General features: G+C 36.0%; 1 protein-coding gene across 1 annotated transcript; it reads right to left on the bottom strand.

The window, feature by feature from the left end:
- Positions 1-4,405: 4,405 nt before the first annotated feature.
- Positions 4,406-21,363, bottom strand: LOC121428619. The gene is made up of 2 exons (XM_041625382.1): positions 21,147-21,363; positions 4,406-7,565 (listed from the first exon to the last, which is right to left on the bottom strand). Exon 2 carries the CDS (start codon positions 6,646-6,648, stop codon positions 5,350-5,352), a length of 1,299 nt encoding a protein of 432 aa, XP_041481316.1. The 5' UTR covers positions 6,649-7,565; positions 21,147-21,363; the 3' UTR covers positions 4,406-5,349.
- Between the last annotated feature and the right edge of the window lie 205 nt (positions 21,364-21,568).

The following is a 21,568-nucleotide window of genomic DNA, read 5'->3' as shown; positions in this document are numbered from 1 at the left end:
CTCCAACAACGCTCGGGCGGTGTGACCATGCCTTAAATGCTATTCATGATTCTTGACATAAGGATTGTTCTTTCTTTCCACGAGATGCAATACAGAAGTAAAAGTGGTCCTCAACTAAGAATAATTTGTGTTGTTTTGTATTTGGGGTTATTTATACATTTCACTAAATATGACACTCCACTGCATCTAGTCCGTCTTTATTATTTATTTTTGTTTATTCCTCACGGGAGAGAATTAACTCAATTGAGATTATTTGAATTGTAATTATTTGATTATTACCATGCTGAGGGCAATTCATTGAATTTGTAGTAAATCAAATAATCTTTTTACAAAAAAATGGGAGAACAGTCCGATTTTTTTTATAAACTTCATGCTGTGACTTTGATATGTTGGTGTGCTAACATTTAGTTTGTGTATTATAGCTTTATCAAATAGGCATGTGATTGTTGTCTCCGTTATGTACCTCTTAGATTTGTATGGTAGTTTAGATCATGTTTATAATGACTGTATAAAGACCAACTTCCAAAAATGTGAAATGTATTGAAACTTGACTTGTATGATTTTTCCTGTTACAAGGAGGTGAAATAAAGAAATGAAATAAATAAAGACTGAAAGAAAGACAGAAAGAAAGAAAGAAAGAAAGAAAAGGGAAGGAAGACAATTAGGGGAAACGTTAAATATTAAAATTACATTCTTGACATCAATTTAAATTGTGTCACAAAATAGATTTCAATTTCATTTTCGCGCTCGTTCGCTTCTATTTCGAAATTGATTCGAAAATGACCATGTCCTCTTCCGAATTGATATGCCACTGATTGCATGCAACAGTGCTCGAGTGGATTCCATCCCGAAATGGCGACTTGTTTTAAAAGGAAACAGGAACCAGAGTACCAAATCGATGTGTCAGTTATGAATTAAAAAAAGTAATCATGAACGAATTAATTATTCATATTTATCTCCCTCCCTCACTCTTATCCTGGATCTTTCACTTTTTCTCCTCTCTCCTAGCCTCCGTTTTCTCCTCTATTTCCCCTACCCCCCTCTCTCTCCACACCCCTTTAACTCTCTCTTCTCTCTCTCCATCCCTCCCACTTCTTTCCCAGGCCCTCTTCTCCATTTGCATTTCCCCGATTTCGAATACTCTTCCAATATTTTCTTTCCCGGCGGTGGGAACTCTTTCTTTTCATTATCGATTCCACCCCTGTGAGGATGGCATGAACATTATTCATGTGCTTGAATCCTCCAAAAACTACATTATCCCACTAAAATCAATAAATCGAAACAAACCTCTCCCAAGGTTCAGGATTTTTTCTACAATATATTCAATAATCAATACTTAACCATATCCATACCTATAATGATATATCGTGACCGTATATAACGGTATAATTTAAAATGGTTACTTGGGGATCTATTTCCTAGGTTATTGTTGGGTGTTTTTTTTTTGGGGGGGGCTAGATATTCTGGAAAGGGACAGGGCGAGAAGTTTATCCGAAAATTCATAGGGAGTTGTTAAGCTTTTATTGAATGCTGAATGCTTATTACAATCATTTATTTTTTTGTTTAATGTTTATTGTTAACAGATATCAGATATGATCACGAGGTTGATCATTATGTAGAGGGCGGTTTCAAAATATTTTGATAGGGGGCGCAAGGTGACCTAAAGGTGACGTCACCTTTTCTTTTCGATCAAATAATAGAGGCAATATAGAGTTCACTATAAAAGTTCACTACTTGAAAAAAAATCACAGAAGTCACAAAAAAGAGGTCATGCCCCGCGCCTGATGACTGGAATTATGTTAAATCTCATTTATTCATATCACTGCTCTCATTAATACTGATGACGCGGGCTAGCGGCGCAACTCACTAGTTGTTTTTTTTTAATCAATATTGGGGTGGGATAGAAGCATATAGGCCCTAACAATTGTTCTATTGCCGTAGGTATGGAGTGCCAATGACGTCATGAGATAGTCAAGCATTGCTATGTCCACATCGCTTCATTTGTTGAAAATAATCAAAATTTTTCATCCGCGATATGTAAATCAAGATAGTCGAACGTTGTTGCTAAAGAAATAATAAGAATGCTGATGAATTAATTGCAATCAAAATTTATTGTTAACGACTATCAGTTGACATCTACCGCCAATGAATACAAGGAGGCAAGTCAGCATTGTTGATGAAGCTACTGTTCGCGTTGTAATTAATGAAGATTTAGATAACTGAAAAGGAACAAATAGTATTATGTTCATTATATATCAAAGCATGCACTTTTATTTAATTTCCCACGATACCATATTCTCTCGCTAATGAAGAGCGAGATATATATCTGATCATTTACATTGATCGATTAAGATTATAAGCTATGTATATGATGTTTTTTTTTTATTGGAGCCCAGAATATCGACTCATTACCCCGAAGCATTAGCCAACTCAGATTAAAAGTTGAGATTTAATCATTTATATAAATATGTTTTGACATTATATCGAATACTTTGCAAAAAGCTGGTTTTCGGGGGGCCGGGGTTGTCAGCATCGTTTGACAGTCACACCGATGCAACCCATTCTTATCCTATATTAATGAAGTACTAGAAGAGGGTCTGAGTGTTTTTAAGTCCCCCCCCCCCTCAGGCTTGAAAAGTAGATTTTAAGGCATTTTATTTTTTAGAGAGAAAGATGGAAATTTGACATTTTTTTTTCAAATCGAACCTCCTGCCCTTTGAAAAAGAATCTCTGACGGGCTAAAGTGCATATCCAAAGGTCTCTTTATCGCTACAATAAGTTCACCAATATGGTTTGGGCTCCCTCTTGTCTGATAACCACGAATTATATTTGTTGTAATATCTGACCGATTCCATCATAATAATTAAAAACGATATTCAAGATAAGAAGGCCAAAAGAATACTATATAGAATAAAACGGCACCCACCCCCGCCCCTGACAAAAAAATAAAGTTTATCTTTAGTGAAACACAGTTAAAAACACAATCTTCTGAAATGTATGTATCACGGGTTAAGTTTTTGTTATCAATTTTGCCCTGCCTGGTTATATCATCACGTACCGTAACAGTTCCCTAATCAAAAATCAAATTACATCCGAACAGCATTCTTCGATACATGCACTTTTAAAGATAAAAAAAAACAATGTGACATTGTAATTAAGCCAATGTAGCACACCATTTCACACTTCAATTGCCAATTGTATGAGATCCCCAAATAGATAGTAGAATGCTGATTTTTTTTAATGTTTTATTAATCTTAAAAATAATGTGCTCCTTGACTTTTGAGCTGTATGCACACTTATTAACAAAGGCAAAGTAATGCGAGATAATTACAAAGATTAGCACGCATTGATCAGTTATAATTAGAAAATGCTTGAATGCATTTCGAAATTACACTAGACAACTTAATTGAAACGGCACTTCATGTAATTTTCTATGAAATTTTAAAGAAAATTTCAAGTAATCTTAATTACCTGCTCGTATAATTTCTTTCCATTTCCCCCTCTTCATCCCCGTCTACCCCTCCTCTCTCCCCCTCCCCCTCTCTCACTCCCTCTCATACAAACAAAAACACACACACACACCCGCACACGCACTCACTCACTCGCATCTCTCTCTTTCTTTTTTTTTTGATGTAAAGAAGGTAATTTTAATATTAAACGTTTCCCCTAAATTTCTTCTTTCCTTTTCTTTCCTTTCCTTTTCTTTCTTTCTTTCTTTCTTTTTTTCTTTCTCTCTTTCATTCTTTCTTTCTCTCTCTCTCTCTTTCTTTTTTTTCTTTTTTTCTTTTGTTCCTTTCTTTCTTTCCAATGATGAATAAATGCCCAAGTTAAATGAAAATGAAAGAAATAAAATCAACTGAACAACATGGATCAGAGACGTTCATTTGAATTGTAAATTGATTTAACATATTCTATTTGAAAACATTAGAACCACTTATTAGTATGATGTAGCAATAACTAAAATATTAGAATCAGCTAAATACTTACACTTTAGCAAATAAAGAAAATATATTTGTGGTAAGAAAATGTCATTCTTAGCGGCGAAAAAAAAATCGGAAAAGAAAAGTGATAATTGTGAGCAGCAATTGGGGCAGCATTAATAGCCGGAATTCGTTATTTATTTGGGACATGAATTTATTCTCAGAGGCGTTTCTTATTATCTTAAACCGAACACGGTGGCTCAGCGGTAGAGCGTCCGCCTCATAAACGGGAGGTCGTGGGTTCGATCCTCGGCCGAGTCATACCAAAGACTTACAAAAATGGGACCTTCTGTCTTCTTGCTAGGCGCTCAGCATTTAGATTGGAGAAGGGTAAGAATAAAAAATTATGTTATGCAGGACCCGCTGGTAGAGCAGTTTCCTAACTGAAGTGGCTACCCTGGGTAACGTTATTATTATCAGTATTTATTTATTTTATCTTTAATCGATATTGCTTATATATTTCAATTCTTGGGAGAATACTGAAGAAAATGCAATTAAACGCCAGTTCCATCGTATAAGCTATTAATTTGTCATTATCATAGCTCATAACTTCTTTATACATCATGCTTAATATTTATCTAATTTACTCAGGATATTAATACAAGACAATATGTACAGATATAGTCCGATGGAACTGTGCACTGATTTAAAATTATATCATATAGTTTGGGGGCAATCATGGTTAAATCAAAATGATGACCCCACTTATGATAGGCTTGAATATATCAAGTTTGACATTAAGAAAGAAAGTCAATCAGTATGATATAATCATTACTGTACAGCTGGTTGCATATTAGTCGTATCACTAAAATAATTAAGACTATTTATGGCAACAGTGGCAGGTGTAAGAGGAGATTCAATAGTGTTGGTACTGCTGGTGTTAGGCCAATCTTTACACCAACCAAAGCACCAGGTGTAAAATGATAGTGGTGCTATCACTGACGTCACTATCAGAGATGCGATTTATATTTCAATAACACTTGTTTGGGGTTGGTGCTGGAGTTTATAGCGATGGACCCAATCTTCCAGCAACACCTACACCTATCTTGAAATGAATATGATACAATAGTGATGTTTGTAAAGTTTGCCAGGTATCTTAGAGTTATTAACATTATGTTAGATGTACCCATAATAAGCAACATTTTGACCGCCTTTTGTTTATTCAAACACAAAACATCGTCTATATGCCGAAGTGACAAGCTTCACATAAACATCATACAGTCACCAAAATTCGCTGAAATACCCTTTTACTTCAGATGCCATGGATAAGATGTAGCTAAAATTAGTTTTGAACATGTTGAAAGTAAAGGGCCATGCCCACTTTCATTTGCCTCGATCAGTGTTGGAAATAATTCTCGTCCGGCCCTAACTAAAAGCTACTTGTGCCTTTGGCGAATATGTCAGAAACAGTTAACTCCTTTTCTTTGTTGAGTTCATTGGGGTCCCTCCACCTTAGGTACCTCGCTTGCCTCGCCTGTGAAAATGCGTTGTCTGCAGTTGGCAGCATGTGAACAGTCCTCAGCGCGCCATCGGGGGCATACTTCTCCTGGTCAAACACCATTTCAGGGTTCTCAATGATCTCCTTCACTCGTTTTGCATCGCGGCCGAGGACGGCGAGGTTCAGTTCCGATTCCACGGATTTCTTTGTGGGCTCGCCGTTGCTGTTATTATTCACACCGAACTCCTTTTCTTTAGAGTCTTTCGAAGTTGCGGTCGTGGCGTATTTGTTCTTCTTTTGATCGCCTCGTTCTAAAATGGCAACTTGGCTCTGCCGTCTGATGATAGTTGGTCGAGGTGGTAACTGAGTTGGAACCATCTGCGTGTGCGGGATCGTAGGAAGAACGTCGTCGCGTTGCGTTTCACCGTAATCGCCATTGATTTCGGCTGCGTCGATGGGCGCGAGACGAGTGTTCATTGCATTTCTTGCGTCGCGAGAAACGTCGAAATGTCCCCTTTTCTTAGTGGCTGGTGGGAAGGACGATCTTGGACTAAACAAATAATCTGATGACGAAATGTCGACATCATCCGTTATGGGAAATTTCTCCTCGGTCTTTGGCGTTGGACTGTGAGCAGGAGATCGAACCGGTGAACGAGAGTGAGTAGGTGACACCGGGGTAAACGATCGAGTGAACATGTCGACTTTGAGTGACAGAAGCTTTTTCTGTTGCCCCTCATTTTTCTTCAGTTCGTTTATTTTCGTTTTGGGGTCTCTAATTTCATCCTTCATCCTCCTCGAATCCAGCTCCCCGGTCAAGGGCGTCGCCATGTATCCAATTTGCGGAAGTTCCGTATCGGAATTCAGGCTCGAACCCAACTTAGTGTTCGTCGTGTTCCGTCGCATTATATAAGGCGATTTCGATCTCGTGGACGATGTAGCCGTCGATGTCCGTAGTCGCGATCGGCGTTGACTCGCTCCTTCGCCGTTAGCCGTTGTCACGAACCGACTCGACAGAAGCTGTGCGTTCTTGCCAGCGTTGGTCACACCTGGTTTTTGTCCTCCTTTGACACGGACGCGATCGAGTTCTTCTTGTAGTCTCATCTTTTCTCGTCGTATCGTCATCAGATGCATGCGTTCGAGGTCCCGTCTCGCGTCCGATTCCCGCCGAACCCGTCGCCCGCTCATGGCCGTTCGCTGACGATAAAAGTCATCTCCCATTGTTAAAACCATATCCGAAAAACACCGATGATCAAATCAAACATATAGTCATCTCGGAAACATACAGTCATCACGGAAACACAAAAGTCATCTCAGAAACATATTCCAAAGCACTTGGATTTTTAAGCTAGCTGTGCACACTTTACACATGGCGGTAGGAAATCTGTTGCTAGGTTTGACAAGATGTAAAACAGACTGACATCAAGAAGATAAAACCGTGAAGTGAATGGCGTAAACATCAGTGTTATCAACTGCTTTCAAAACACAAATAATATCCAAAATATTTTTGAAGTCAACTCCATAAAAGTATATCCTTACGGCTGTTATCCTATACCAGTCGGTGAATTGTCCTGATCAATCCTCTAGCATAATAAGAGCAAACTCAACGAATGCCAATCTGTCACTAAGATGAACAGACTGGCTTCAAAGAAGAAGAAGAGGCGAATAAAGGAGACTAGGATTATGTCTCTCGGGCTCAAAATCAATACTTCTTGCTTCACTGGTTCTCCATTGCCTCACTGATTCTCAATCGTTTCACCGCGCCAAGATATGTTCTTTTCCATTTCTTGTACTTTTTTCCCCTCAACTCTCTCCAGATGCTACAGTAGATTTGAAAGAATCTGTCCTTCCTCCTTCTCGCTTCCTGTATTTCAGTTCACCCTCGTGCGAAGCGTTGTTTACTGCGTGGCGCTTCGATGCGATATGCAGCTATAGCTTCAACCCTTTTCGACGTACCCTGTACTATTCTCCGTCGTGAACAAATTTTATCGATCGCCGCGCCTCTTAAAGTTATCTCAAGAAGACAGTCAAAATGGTTGTTAACTAGAGCGATCTGCAGCGGGGCTTAACCTGACGTCACAGTGTCCTTTAACACAGGAAGGATTTCGACGTAAAGTCAAGCAGCTTGGTCACGCAATGTGAAGGTTGGTCTGTGAAAAACAAGGAAAAGAGAAAAAACACAGTTATGAGAAATCAATCAATTCCATTTCAGAAGTCAAGCATATCCTCGTCAAACGCTACAGAAGTTGTTTTTGTATCTGCTTTATAGTTACCCATCTTGACCATTTTATCTGGTCAAGTTAAGATAATAAGGGGTATTATAACCAATATGCAGGTTAATATTACAGAAATGGCCAATTTCGATAGGCATCGGATTGTCATCATACCACCTGTTTCCAATATTTAGTGCATCTTTGTACATATATTAAATGGTTTCAAAAAGCTATATACAATATTAGATTATGTTGGTGTGCATGAAATCGATATATCGTTGATGTGACTGCGCTGGCATAGCTAGGCCTATTATCCAAAAATCATAAAAATTAGTTCGGTAAAGATGAATAAGATATGACGCAAATATCATACGTGTTTGGCTATAATTGGTTGTATAGACACGTCTTTGAAATACACATCACTCAGCAGGCCTTAAAGACTCGTGGTGAAATGTTATCGTACGACAAAATTGGATATTATCGTCTGTATGACCTTCTGGGGTTTCTTTTGTAAAATAAAAAAAATAAGTTGATTAAACACATTTTGTATGTAGAAATATTGAAGGCTTCCCCCAGGAGATGAAAGGAGGGTTAAAAAAATAACAACGGTGTTTAGCTTCAACTCTTTGAGTGTGTTAAAATTGCTATATTTGTTGTTATATCAAGACACTGGTAACCATCGCCAAAATACATAATCTAATTAAAAAAAAGAATTAAGGTGAAGGAATACATAAAGCATTAACATGATAAATATCAATTGTAAGTTTTATATGAGTTATCAGTTCCCCTTTTGAATACATCATCATTTTTTTTTTCAAAATCAATAGGCAGATCATAATCACTAGAGTTATATAGAAATGTGTTCATACTGCATTGATTAATATATAGCTCATTTATTATGTTTACATTTTTCTCTCATTCTCTCCCTCTACCCCCCCCCCCTCTCCCTCCCTCTTGTGTTTGTATCATAATTATCTATCTTTCTCTCTCTGTCTTTCTTTGTTTCTCATGCATGCCTGCCAAATACACGATTAATGATTTATTGTGTAAATATCAATCTATATGGATGAGTGGCGTATGTTTAGCTGTTTCCTAGAGTCAGATCGTGGTATTAAACACTTTGGAATCGTACCGAGTTGGATTTGTTTTTCTTTTCAAATAAGTCGACAATGACTGAAAGTCGAAGCCGCCTGCCGAAAGAACTGAATGGTGTCTATATAAATACCGGTTTTAATCGAGAAAGAAAACTTTGGGATGAATGCTGGTTTAGATTAAAGGAGGGGTGTCAAGGATTCGAACTCTAAACATCCAGGTTAAATTTCAACTCCATGAACTTCAATACCATCATAGTATTACAATGTTGATTTCACCATGCGAGATTTCTACCTTGATAGATAGGGAAACTGAAATAGATATTGACTGAGGCGGCACCAGAATAATATTATTTCGATATGGGGGAAAAATGACCTAAACATGGCGTCATCCTTTCTTCTTTTTTTATTTGAAAAGTATGGATATTATAGAGTTAAACGGCCCTAAAACTCTCTTTTCATGCTCTGCTTTCTTGATGTTTCATCTTTTTTTATCTTTTTTTCTACTTCCACTATGTGAAAAATCATAGGGTCGCCCCTGCACCCCACCACATGTGGCACTGCCCCTGGATATGTAGGTCAGGTCTTCGTTCACGCTTCGCCTTCAAGCGTGGATTCTTTATTTTGTGTAATAGAAATTACTTTACAACTTGGAACTATAGTGCCACATCTATTAATCAATATCATTGTAATTAATTTCTGGCTTTTTTTCGTCAAATGTGTCTTTCTAATTTTGGGTTCGCCTGTATTTAATATTGATTAGCAGAAATACCTATTTCTCAAATCCTCAATCTTGTCAATACACGACTGAGCAAACAATTGTATTCATTCTCTGAAAAAATGAACAAGATATTAGAAATTTGTTAGATTTCTTCGTTGGTATTATACTTGCTTTAAGACGTATTTTAAATCGTGAATGCTCATCGACTCATTTTTAAAATTGCTTCTGATCTACTTTCTTTTCCTTTCTCTGGAAGACCCTATGCACTTACTGTATCATAAACGATCAGCGGCGTGATGAGCCAAAAATTTTGAGGGGGCTACATATGGCGTTGCGAGCAAGCGAGCAAAGCAAGCAAGGAAGCAAAAATTTACATAATATTAAGAAGATAATGTCATATTTCAACCTTTTTTTCTTGGTCATGATTTTTTTTTTTTTTTTGGGGGGGGCAAGAGTCATCTGTCCGCCAATCTAGACGATTAATGGTAGTAATCTCCTAGTCTGCGGGGCAAACCGTTCACTCGATCGAGTTAATGTGCAGCCTACTCATGCCTTGTGTACTGAAGGCCCTCTCGTTGGGACAGCAAGTTTTATATGTGCTAGTCTTTGCGTGGAGGCACACTTGTTGATCAAAGTTCCAATCAGGGTCTGCGCCTGCAGAATAGTAATCTACGCCACTGAGCACTGGTTATGATTAACTTATAAAACACTGATTGTGAATTAGGTCAACCAGATTGAGATTTTAATTTCAATCTAAGCAATAATAAATTTCACGCTAGAGCGCTACTAAGGCACAATTAATTAGAGTATAGTGGTAAGAAAAGCAATATAAATGTAAATGTCGAAGTTAATGAAAAATCAATGCCACAGTTACATAGTAGAAACGGATTACAGACCGATCAAATCTATTACGTTATAAAAGGTCAAGTCCACCCCAGAGAAATGTTGATTTGAATAAATACAGAAAAATCAAACTAGCAAAACGCTGAAAATTTCATCAAAATCGGATGTAAAAGAAGAAAGTTATGACACTTTAAGGTTTTGCTTATTTTTCAGAAAACAGTGCCACATCATCGGGGACATCATCAACTTTCATCAACTTTCTCATTTGAGTTGTGCATATCGGATGTGCACAACTCAAATGAGAAAGTTGATGATGTCCCTCACTATTTCTTTTGTTTCTTATTGTTTGAATTATACAATATTTCATTTTTTGTAGATTTGACAATGAGGAACAACTTGACTGAATCATATAGTATTAAACAATGCTCATTCCACATGTTCAGGGAGGAATTATCGTTGTTTCACTTGACAAGGAGAAAAATAGAATTCCCTATTTCATATAATAAAATACAAAAGAAATAGTGAGTGGATGACGTCATCAGTCTCCTCATTTGCATACCCACCAGGATGTGCATAAAACTATTTTGTGAAATTAAGTAAAACTGTAAAATGTCATAACTTTCTTATTTTACATCCGATTTTGATGAAGTTATCATTGTTATGTTTGTTGGATTTTTCTCTTTTTATTCAAATCAACTTTTTGTAGGGGGTGGACTTGTCCTTTAACCAATGACCATCGGTCAGCTTGGAGTCAGTTTCATCGGTGTGACTTCCGGTAAAATATTTATAAACGGCATGATAGAAATAGTGTAATAACTACCGTGTTAAATAACATCAATGTTTGAAAAAGAAATGCTATGTATTATTAGCATAGGTGCGAAGGGTAGGTTCTTGTTTAGCGTGTTTAGTCAAAATTCAGTGAAGTGACCGATTCTTTTATTTTAAGGCTGTGGAATATCTATCGACCTCCTGCCGCCTGACTTAGCCGCCTAGTAAAATACAATAAGGGGAACAACGAGCGGGCTATTCACTCATTTTGACCCTTATCGATTTTGTACTTAATCGACGATTGATCGAAAGAAAGGGATCTTGAGAGGGGGTATTCATTAGTAAGGAACACACCAGGGAGGGTTTCATTAAGCATCTTGCATAGCGATTTTCGCTGCAATTATTTGTCCTTAGCCAATCATATGCAAGGATTTCAGTAGCCAGTTATCGGTGAAAGTCAGCATTAGTTTCATGAAATGCTTTCCAAGTGGGCTTTTCAAGACATCAAAAGTTACGCGCAACTTTATCACCGAGTGCAATATGGTATACACTGTTAGAAAATGTATCCTTAAAATAAAAAGAAGTTCCTGCAGCAGAGTCTCGACGACACCTGTAATCTTACCAGATTGCGTAATCTTATAGGAAATTGGTATTTGGTGTATGGAACCTTACAAATTTCCTTCGATAAAACACACTTTCCCCCCTTTTAAGCAGACCTGTTCTATTAAATTGCAGAAAAATTCCTGTTTATGAATTTACAGAATGATTCTGTTATCAAAATCTTCTTTTTTTCTGAAAATCAGGGTTTTTTTTTTACAGTGTACTGAAGGAAACTTTAAACATTTTTTGCTGACAATCTTTGAATATCATGACCGATGATCTTAATGAAAAGAATGTTTGGCTTGCCATGATCAAGTCGTTCGTATGGTCAAACTTAACTCTGCAAACAACTTCGTGAAGCAGTCCTTGTATGATATTAACATGCACTTGCTCATAGTCATCATTTTTTTACAGCAACATGCCCTGGCGCCGTTTTCGGAAAGTGGTCAGTACTGACTAAATAACAATAAGCCCTGTTTCAGTGATCGTTTTGGTGTTATATTAATGCATATGTTTGTTCTTATATTCTTATTTGTGTTCCTCATGTCATTTTTCTTTGTTTTCTTTGTTCTATTTTTTTTGGGGGGGGGTCATTGACTATTGTTACAAATTACCGAAATACATAAATCTGTTTGGATCAGAGCAAATTTGTAAGTAAAAAACACTATTTTTTTATGAACCAGTCTATTTTGACAATAATTTAAACATCTGATATATCTAACATATTCCATATTTCAAATCAAAAGACATATCTCTCCATTTCATTAAATCAATTTTACTCTCCTAATGGAAAAGAGAGACGATTGGTTTGAGGTTTATTAGGGAAATTTGAAGAAAATATATAACACTGTATAAGGAGAGAATTCCAGATCGAGGGCTAGAAAGATATGAAATATGAAATGAATTTCTGTCTTCCAGGGTATGCACGATCAGTCAAATGATTTGGTGCTCGTCAGCTTTATGATTACACGTTTCAGTCAGTGAATCAGTCGTTTCTACGCAACCATGTCCTCATAATAATCCAGGTGGGTGTTTCATAAAGCTGTTCGTAAGTTAAGAGCGACTTTAAGAATGACTGGTGAACCTATCTTACGCGCTAAACTATCACCAATTTTAAATGGTGCATATACCACACATCATTTACCACAAGAAAGGATCACCAGTCGTTCTTAAAATCGCTCTTAACTTACGAACAGCTTTATGAAACACCCACCTGGGTGATAATATATGTAGGCATAAACAGAGTAATTAAAACAATGTGTTGGTCTGTACAAAGTAATTAAAACAAAGCGTGGGCCTATATATTCTAAAATGGGAATTGGAGCCGCCGATTATAGCACTATATCGTGTAATCATCGTATCAACAAAATGAAATAATGTCATCATCATGAACTTTGAATCATCACCATCATCATCATCATCATCACCATCATCATCACCACGATCATGATTATCACCGTTATCACATTAATCATCATCATCACCGTGATCATCATTATCACCGTCATCACATTCTTCATCGTCATCATCATCATCACCATCATCATCATCATCACCACCACGATCATCATTATCACCGTCAACACATTCATCATCGTCATCATCGTCATCATCATCTTCAGATTTTGAATCTGAATTAATATGTTGTGTTGTTGTGAAGCGCAATGAAATGTTGATGTAATGCGCTAATGTATTTTTATTATAATAATGTAGACAATTTAAAATCATTATGATTTCTTGCTATGAGATACAAAGGAAAAATTGTGAACCTTACATCTTCAGCTCATTTATATCATATTCATGACAATAGTTGCGTCACTAAATTAATTCTTTGTAACATTCAATAACTTCATTATGTATATGATGAGGAAGAAACAGAATATGATTTTAAAAAAAGAATATCATTTTTGATAATTACAAAGAATTCGTTTGATTCATATGAATGTTCATAGGTGTTATTTACACAAGACCATTCTTAGAATAAAATAATGGGATTAAGAAAAAAAGTTCGCCATAGGCTATAAAACTATCGGCAGACGCTGGCTAACATGTGACGCGAAATGAAACCCATGAACAGCACAGCGACGTTGAAGTGGTTCAAAGGGTTTCGGGATTTTATGAAAAGTCAATAATTTTATCAATTAATAGGTTTGATAAGATACATCCTTGTTGATACAAGACAATTATGATTCAATTGTTCGTGAAGTAAGGGGAAGAGCCGGGAGAAATGTGCTGTCATTCTTTTTGGAGAAAAACTTACAATGAAATCCCTAATTAGTATTGCGGTGAATTACCAATCTAAAAACTGAGAAGAAAAAAAGTAACATTTGTCATACCCAGCATCTCACGATAAGGGTTTTTATAAATTATATAAATTCAGACACGGGTTCTCTTTATAAGTTCCGGGAGTTACTTTATGTTTTAGAGTTTCGGGCAAGCTCTCTGACAGTAAAATTTGTACATTCATACTAAAGACGAAATAAGTGCAAAATTGATTAGTAGACCAAGGACTTATGTTTATTATCATAATGATATAACATCATATCAATATCATATCAAATATTTGTTTTTCTATTTTCGTGCTTCGTTCGAATGTAATCATACACATATCATTACGCGTTAATCTTTTTCCGTTGAACATATTGAATTCAATGAGAATTTGAATATTAATCTGAACAAACCCTGTAGCGCGCATGCCATGGACCCCCCCCCCCCCATACACAAGCTCTCGTTACCTCCTCTCATTTTCAAAAGTCTGCGAAACATAAACTTATTATGAATTTTGGAAAATATTGAATAATTTCCGCTTTAGTATGAAGTTTTCTTTAATTTTTTTTTCATTAATTTTCATTTGAATTATTATCTTTTTAAACTTTATTTCCTTGCTTTCTTTTGTTTCTTATAGAGTTTCATTTAGTCTTCTGTTTCATATTTTTCTTTTTTACCCTTTTTGTCCAATATCGGGAAAATTTACCCAATATTTGGTGAAATGGGAACATGCACGTTGGTTTGGTAAAAAGATATTTTGTAAATTATATTCAATGTTGCGTTGAAATAGCCCAATATGGGGTAAACAAAAATACCCAGCAAACATGCATGTTCCCTTTCTACCAAATATTGGGTAGAATTTTACTCAGTGTTTTTAGAGTGAATGAACTACTTTCATATCGTCCAGATAATGTCAATTATATGAAATCAATCTGGAATCTGATGTTTAATCTCTTCTTATAAGTTACCCCATTTTGGGGCTTCAAAGTTTTTTTTCTTTCTTTTAAGAGTTTTACTCTGTTCTCCGCGTCTTAATTCTTGCAGCGCCTTTAAAAGCAAACAACAACAATCATCTGGATTCCAGGGCATGATCCCTCCGCTATTTTAGGCCCCTTGTTATTTCTTTTATATATAAACGACCTTTGTAAATAATCTTATTTGTTAACCTTTTATCAGTTTGCTGATGACACAAGTATTTTTTATTCTTCTAAAGATTTAAATAATACCATACACATCCTGAACAATGAACTCCAAAATGTTTCCGACTGGTTAAAAGCAAATAAGTTGTCCCTGAATATCAATAAAACTAGATGCATCTATTTTTAAAAAAATCTTTAACACGAACCCATACTGACAAATCTAATAATTACAATCCAATTGAAAACGCTCATATTTACATTTATATCGACAATAAACGTATCGAATTCCATTAACTTTTTAGGTGTCACATTGGATAATCTTTTCAGTTTTAAGTACCATATGATAAATGTATTACATAAGATAAGTCTTGTAAGTAGGAATACTGGTTTAATTTACAAACTTAAGCATAGGTTGCTTCATAAAAATCTGATAACTCTATACCATGTTCCATAATTTTCCCTTATTTAAAATATTGCAATATTATACCGATGTAAACTCATATGAAAGGTACGTAGTATATATCATCAGGCATTTCCGCCTCCACGACGCACAACAGATTCAAGAACAGAGAAAATGTATTGCCAAATTCCCTTCATGACAATGAACAACCAAGAGGGCTTTGTCAGCAATTGGTGATCTAAAACAGCAGTTTCGCCCCGAACTCTGTACAAACGACATATCATTTACAATTTTTCGTTAGGTCTGAAACTTAGACAGTAAAAGAAATAGCACGTTGTTTAAGTCTGTCACTCTAACAACAAGTTGCTTAATTTTTTTTTGGAATTGTTTAAACTTCTTAAACAACTTGTTTAAAAAGTTTAAACAGTTGTTTAAAAAAATCAAACAGTAGTTGTTAGAGTGACGAGCTTAAACAACGTGCTTAAAAATTTTGAACAGTGCTTTTACAGTGTAGGACGAAACCCGGTTCACAATTTTCGACAAAGACCTTCCATCTGTTCATTGTCATTTGATGGGCATTTTCAATACATTTACGGTGTTCTTGAATGCGTCATGCGTGGTTGAAGCAAAACTCCCTAACAAGCAGCAGAGCAAAAATGAACAACGCAACATCAAATCATGAAAGTGTAACACTTCCCTGATCAAACATTGTTCATCGACTGCTTCGAGGTTAATGTAGCCTACACTCTAAATTACAGAGATTTAAAATAAGTCCAGATGGACTGTAGTTAGGGACCAATCGATTTCTGGATTTAGTTTTAATCCTAAAGACTTAAATTTAAATCTCAAATGATTTAAATTTAAATCTTTTGAGATTTAAAAATGAATCTAAAGGATTCAAACTAAATCCAGAATTCGATTGGTCCCTAACTACAGTCCATCTGGACTTATTTTAAATCCCTGTAATTTAGAGTGTATATACCCCCGCAACATATCAATAAACCTTGTCATATAGAAAGGATTATCTACATAACATTCATACATTTCGAGCAACATATACAGTTCTACAACTAAAAAGTTGTAAGATTATGTAAACAAACATATGGCGTGAAATCAAAGAAGCTTATTTATGATTATGAGCAAGTTAAGTACAAAATACAACTTTATCAATGTACAGAACTATACTTTTAGCAATAATTATTCCACTTTACATACATATTGTGCATATATACATGCCCCCCCCCCTCTTCCTTGCACCGCAATCAGCAAGGATCGATGAGTTAACAATGCGTTGTTATGTTTTATCCAGTGACGTAATGAGGCAAATAATTGAGGGTTCAAAACGTACGGGGCAAAATCCATAAAAAGTTTCGAGCGAACAAAGTGAGGGAGCAAAATCTTCGCATTTTTTACCCCCCAAAAATCAAATTTTGTGATAGATTTTGACATAATATTCAGAAAATAATATCACATTTTATTATTGTCTCTTCATTTTCTTTCTCCTTTTCCCCCTTTTTTTTGGGGGGGGTCGTGATTTCTTTGGGGAGGGGGCAAGAGCCCACGAGCCCCCTACCTCTACGCCACTTGTTTTATCGTGAGTCGAATTGGTATCCTGAAAATCCAAAAGCTAGTTTTGAGGGGTAACTCAACCATTATCGTCAGAGGAAAATATAAACCTCTTTGAATTCATTCGGTCCGGCAAAATACTTCTATCCAACCTCACACTTCAGCACAAGGCCATTAAGCATGCACTAACAGTCATTGCTATTTAGATTACAGTCAGTTGCCTGGGCTATACAACCCTTTATCAATCTTTATTTGCTCAGAGTCCAAAATTAACCAAAATGACCATCATTTAGACAAGTGGGTGGACAAGAAAAAGCAATAAAAAAGTCACAGATATATTATAGGATCGGTCATAAAGGTTAGGGTAGGGTTTAATCCTAAAAAGAATGACATAGTTGAAGATCTATAATGGCCAATCAATGAGTCTTTGATAGCGAAGGAGGGTGTCGACACCAGTGGAATATCCATAATTTTATCAAGGGGGTAGAAATGTTACAATTTATCGTTTGGCAAAGATTTTGTTTTTTTCAATTAACCCCAAAAATTGTTTTTCTCGTTTGCAAGAAATTACCTGATTGTCGGCTTATAAAATTTGACAAGCTGCATGTAGAGATATCACTATATACAGAAAACCAAAATGTCAAGACTATGTACCAAACTAATATTTGCTCTACGGCGAGTCGAAAACAGTCGTTTTATTCATTTTTATTCAAACCATCTATGTAGCTGCTACAAAAAAATGTTTTAACATAAAAAAAACAGATGTTTTCGACTCGACGTAAAGCCGCCATACAGCAATTGCGACTGAAGTATTAAACTAACAAGCATTTTTTCCATTAGCAGAACATTTAGGGGACGGGCTCTGTATCCCCCTCCCCAAGTGTCGTACAAAATGGGGGGGGGTGGCTTGGGAGGCACTTTCAACCCCAACTACCAAGAAAAAAAAGAGAGAAGGCTGAAATATGATATGGTTTTCTGATTATTATGTCAAAATCTTTCACCTAATTTGATTTATCTCGCAAAAATGAAATAATTTTTGCTCATTCGCTTCACTCACTCGCAACTTTTATAAATTTTGCCCAATACGCAAAAAATTTTGCCCCCTCACAACTTTTGGCCCATTATATATTATATATATATATATTGGCCCTGTACGAAAACAATTATGGATGTTGTTTGGGTCTTAATAATTTGTATCGAATAATAGTACTGCCAATATACTACTACTATACTTCTACTAATACTACTACTACTATACTACTACTACTACTATACTACTACTACTACTACTTCTACTACTACTGCTACTACTACCACCACCACCACCACTACTACTACTACTACTACTACTACTACTACTACTACTACTACTACTACTACTACTACTACTACTAGACTTCTATCTCCCTTTATCTTCTTTCTCCCCTTTATCCACTTTTTATGTCTTTATCTCTACAACACCAACACGCTAAAATTATGATTTTGAACTTTGAGGGAACCGATTTGTAAACCCAAAACGGAAAATATCCTTCAACTGTGCAGTATAATTGGTTTTTGCTATCGGTTGCTAAGACACAGCATGTTTTAATGCCAATCTGACGAGGGTTGAGATCATATTCTTATATTACACCTGTATTTCCTGGCGCTCATCATAAAATGAGAAACATGCATAATTTTGTCCATAAAAAATGTCTGAACTCTGAACAGTGGCGTAACTACGGGGGGCATGGGGGCACGTGCCCCCCAATCGGCTGGCAAAAAGAAAAAACGGGGAAAAGGAGAAAAAGAAGGAAAAGGGAAGAGAAACGTAGTGGGGGAAAGAAGAAACTGTTGTTTATCATAGTGTTATATTATGTTATATAACATAAGAAGCATTTTTCACAACTTTATGAAACATTATTTGCTTAATTGTGTCTTCATTGTTCCTGGTGCTCGCATAGACTTTTTAACGAGACATATAAAACTGCTGTACTAAAGCCTCCCGTTTTCAAATCAATATACAACAAAATAATATATTTCCTCGCAATTAGAGTTATTATTGTTTTAAGTAGTGATATATTCTTCTTTTTCATGACTACTGAAAGGTATTGCCCTATTTTAAGGTCTTAATATAAAACATTTCCTGTCCGTGCTAACGTTCACATTAGTGGATTGGTGAGATTTCTGCTCTTCATGAACTCCTAAAATCAGTCCTTAAAATGTCAATTTTTCTGATCTGAATATCAAAAAATTTTAGCTTGCGCTTCGCGCTCGCATCATTTGGTTAGTGAAATACGTGGGGTCTTAGTGAATTCTTACAAACAAGCCTTGGAATGCCCTCTTCATGTCTGAATTTCCTAGATTTTCAGCTCGCGCTCGCAGTATTTCATTAGTGAGATGCGTATGATAATCATGATTACAATGACTTCAAAAAGTGCTCCATGTGTTTAGATGTAATTCTAACAAAATCAGCAAGCGCTTGGCACTCGCATTAGATGACTATGGTGAGATATGTATACTCTGACTTCATGGATTCGTAATTATAGTCCTTAAAATATCCATGTTTTGGGGTCAATATATACAAAAATTTCAGCTCGCGCTTCGCGCTCGCATCATTTGGTTAGTCAAATACGTAGGGTCTTAGAGAATTCATACAAACAACCTTTAGAATGCCCCTCTTCGGGTCTATATTTCCTAAATGTTCAGCTCGCTTTTGCGCTTGCAGAATTTGGTTAGTAAGATACGTATGATAATCATAATTACATGACTACAAAAGGTGCTTCATGACTGTGTTTAGATGTAATTCTAACAAAATCAGCAAAGGATGGCACTAGCATTAGATGACTATGGTGAGATATTTATACTCTTAATGGATTCTAAAATATAATCCTTAAAATTTCCTTGTTTAGGGTCAATTTATACAAAAATTTTAGCTCGCGCTTCGCACTCACATTGTTTCTTTAACGAGACAGTTAAGTATCATGATTACAAAACAATTTGCTTATAATGTCAATTTTTAGCCCTCAATATCAAAAATTTTCAGCTCGCGCTTCGCGCTCGCATTATTTAATCAGTGAGATACATATTCGTTTGATGGCACTGCATGTCCTTAAAATATCTCTATTAGGTCAGTATACCTGACAACTGAGCGCGCTTCGCGCGCTCCCTAAGTGACCCGAAATTTTTCCTGGTGCCCCCCCAATGCCGGGACCCACGGTACGCCACTGACTCTGAAGATTTAAGAGGCATCGACAAAGTTCACTTCCCTAGAGTGACAGAAATAAGTGATGCAGCATTAAAACTAAATTTATCTCTCAGTACCTCACGCGTTGCTGTGTTAATGGATGAACGATACATATTGTGTAAAAAGCATATTGATGTTGCCCTTATACTTCATCTAAGCTCTGGAATTTTCTTTAAACAAACTTGGTAAACATGATTGTGAACATATCAATAAAATTTCATCGAAAATGAATATTAGGAATGTTTAAAGCCAAGAATGGGGGATAAATAATATTCAAACTAACTATGCTAACATGTTAGCTGGCAAGAAAAAAAATTGTTTGCAAACCCAGTTTGTATGATATAATATTATTTGTAGGAAAGTTTTCATGAATCAATATTGACCCAACCAAGGAATTGTTAGTGAAGATAATATGTTTAGGTATCTCCAGATACTGTATGTACGAATTGATTTACCGTAACAATTTTTTTCCTGATGATTTCATTTCCTTTCCCATAACCAGTGAAAATATTTGCATGATGATAAAATAAAAACATCATAGAGCTGCTTTGGGGGAATAAGTAACAAGTAAGAGGACATTATCAATGTTTCAATATTTACCATATGCAGGTATAGATAATTTAAGTTTTTTTCCTTCAGATTCCTTATTCACGCTGTTTCGAGCGCTGTCTAATAGAATGTGGCTCAATATCTTGTATCCAAACGATGATTAGGTCTATGATAGGTCTATACGTGATCAGCTTCTAAAAATCAAACTGGCTTAGAATACACAGATTTGAGATCAATCGATGAATTTGATGTATTTTAATTGTTTTATATTTGCGATTCCCTATAACGATCAATATCAAAATGAACTAAATATATCAAACTAAATTGCAATGAAGTATATACCAACTCACCTTACTCATAATTCTCATAGTAGGCGTAATTCTAGAAAGATTTCCAGCCAAGTTAGGAACTGTCATGACTGTTGAAAACTGGGTCAAATCTGCACAGTCACAAAACTTAATCAAGACAGACGTGTATAATTATTTGCCGTTCGGATTTAATTTTAAGAAATATTTACTCTACAAAGTTCTTAAACAGGGCAACATGTATTCAGCTCTTCTGAACATGCTAAGCCCGTACTCGCCAAGTCTCGAAAAGTTCTCCGAACAAAATACACACACATGTAGGTTTTCATTTTAGTCGGTGTAGCTGACAAAATAAGCCTTTCCGATCCATAATATAACCACCATGTATTGATAAATCTGAGAAAGTTCTTTGTGGTTGCAATTTTTACGAGAAAAATACACCTCTTGCTCAGTGTTGCGTAAACTAT

This window comes from Lytechinus variegatus, chromosome 15 (genome assembly GCF_018143015.1).
Source record: "Lytechinus variegatus isolate NC3 chromosome 15, Lvar_3.0, whole genome shotgun sequence".
NCBI classification, from domain to species: domain Eukaryota; kingdom Metazoa; phylum Echinodermata; class Echinoidea; order Temnopleuroida; family Toxopneustidae; genus Lytechinus; species Lytechinus variegatus.
This window is presented reverse-complemented; position numbering and strand designations above follow the sequence as displayed.

Coding starts and splice junctions, on each gene's coding strand:
- LOC121428619 (XM_041625382.1), bottom strand. CDS start 6,648: ATGGTTTTAACAATGGGAGATGACTTTTATCGTCAGCGAACGGCCATG.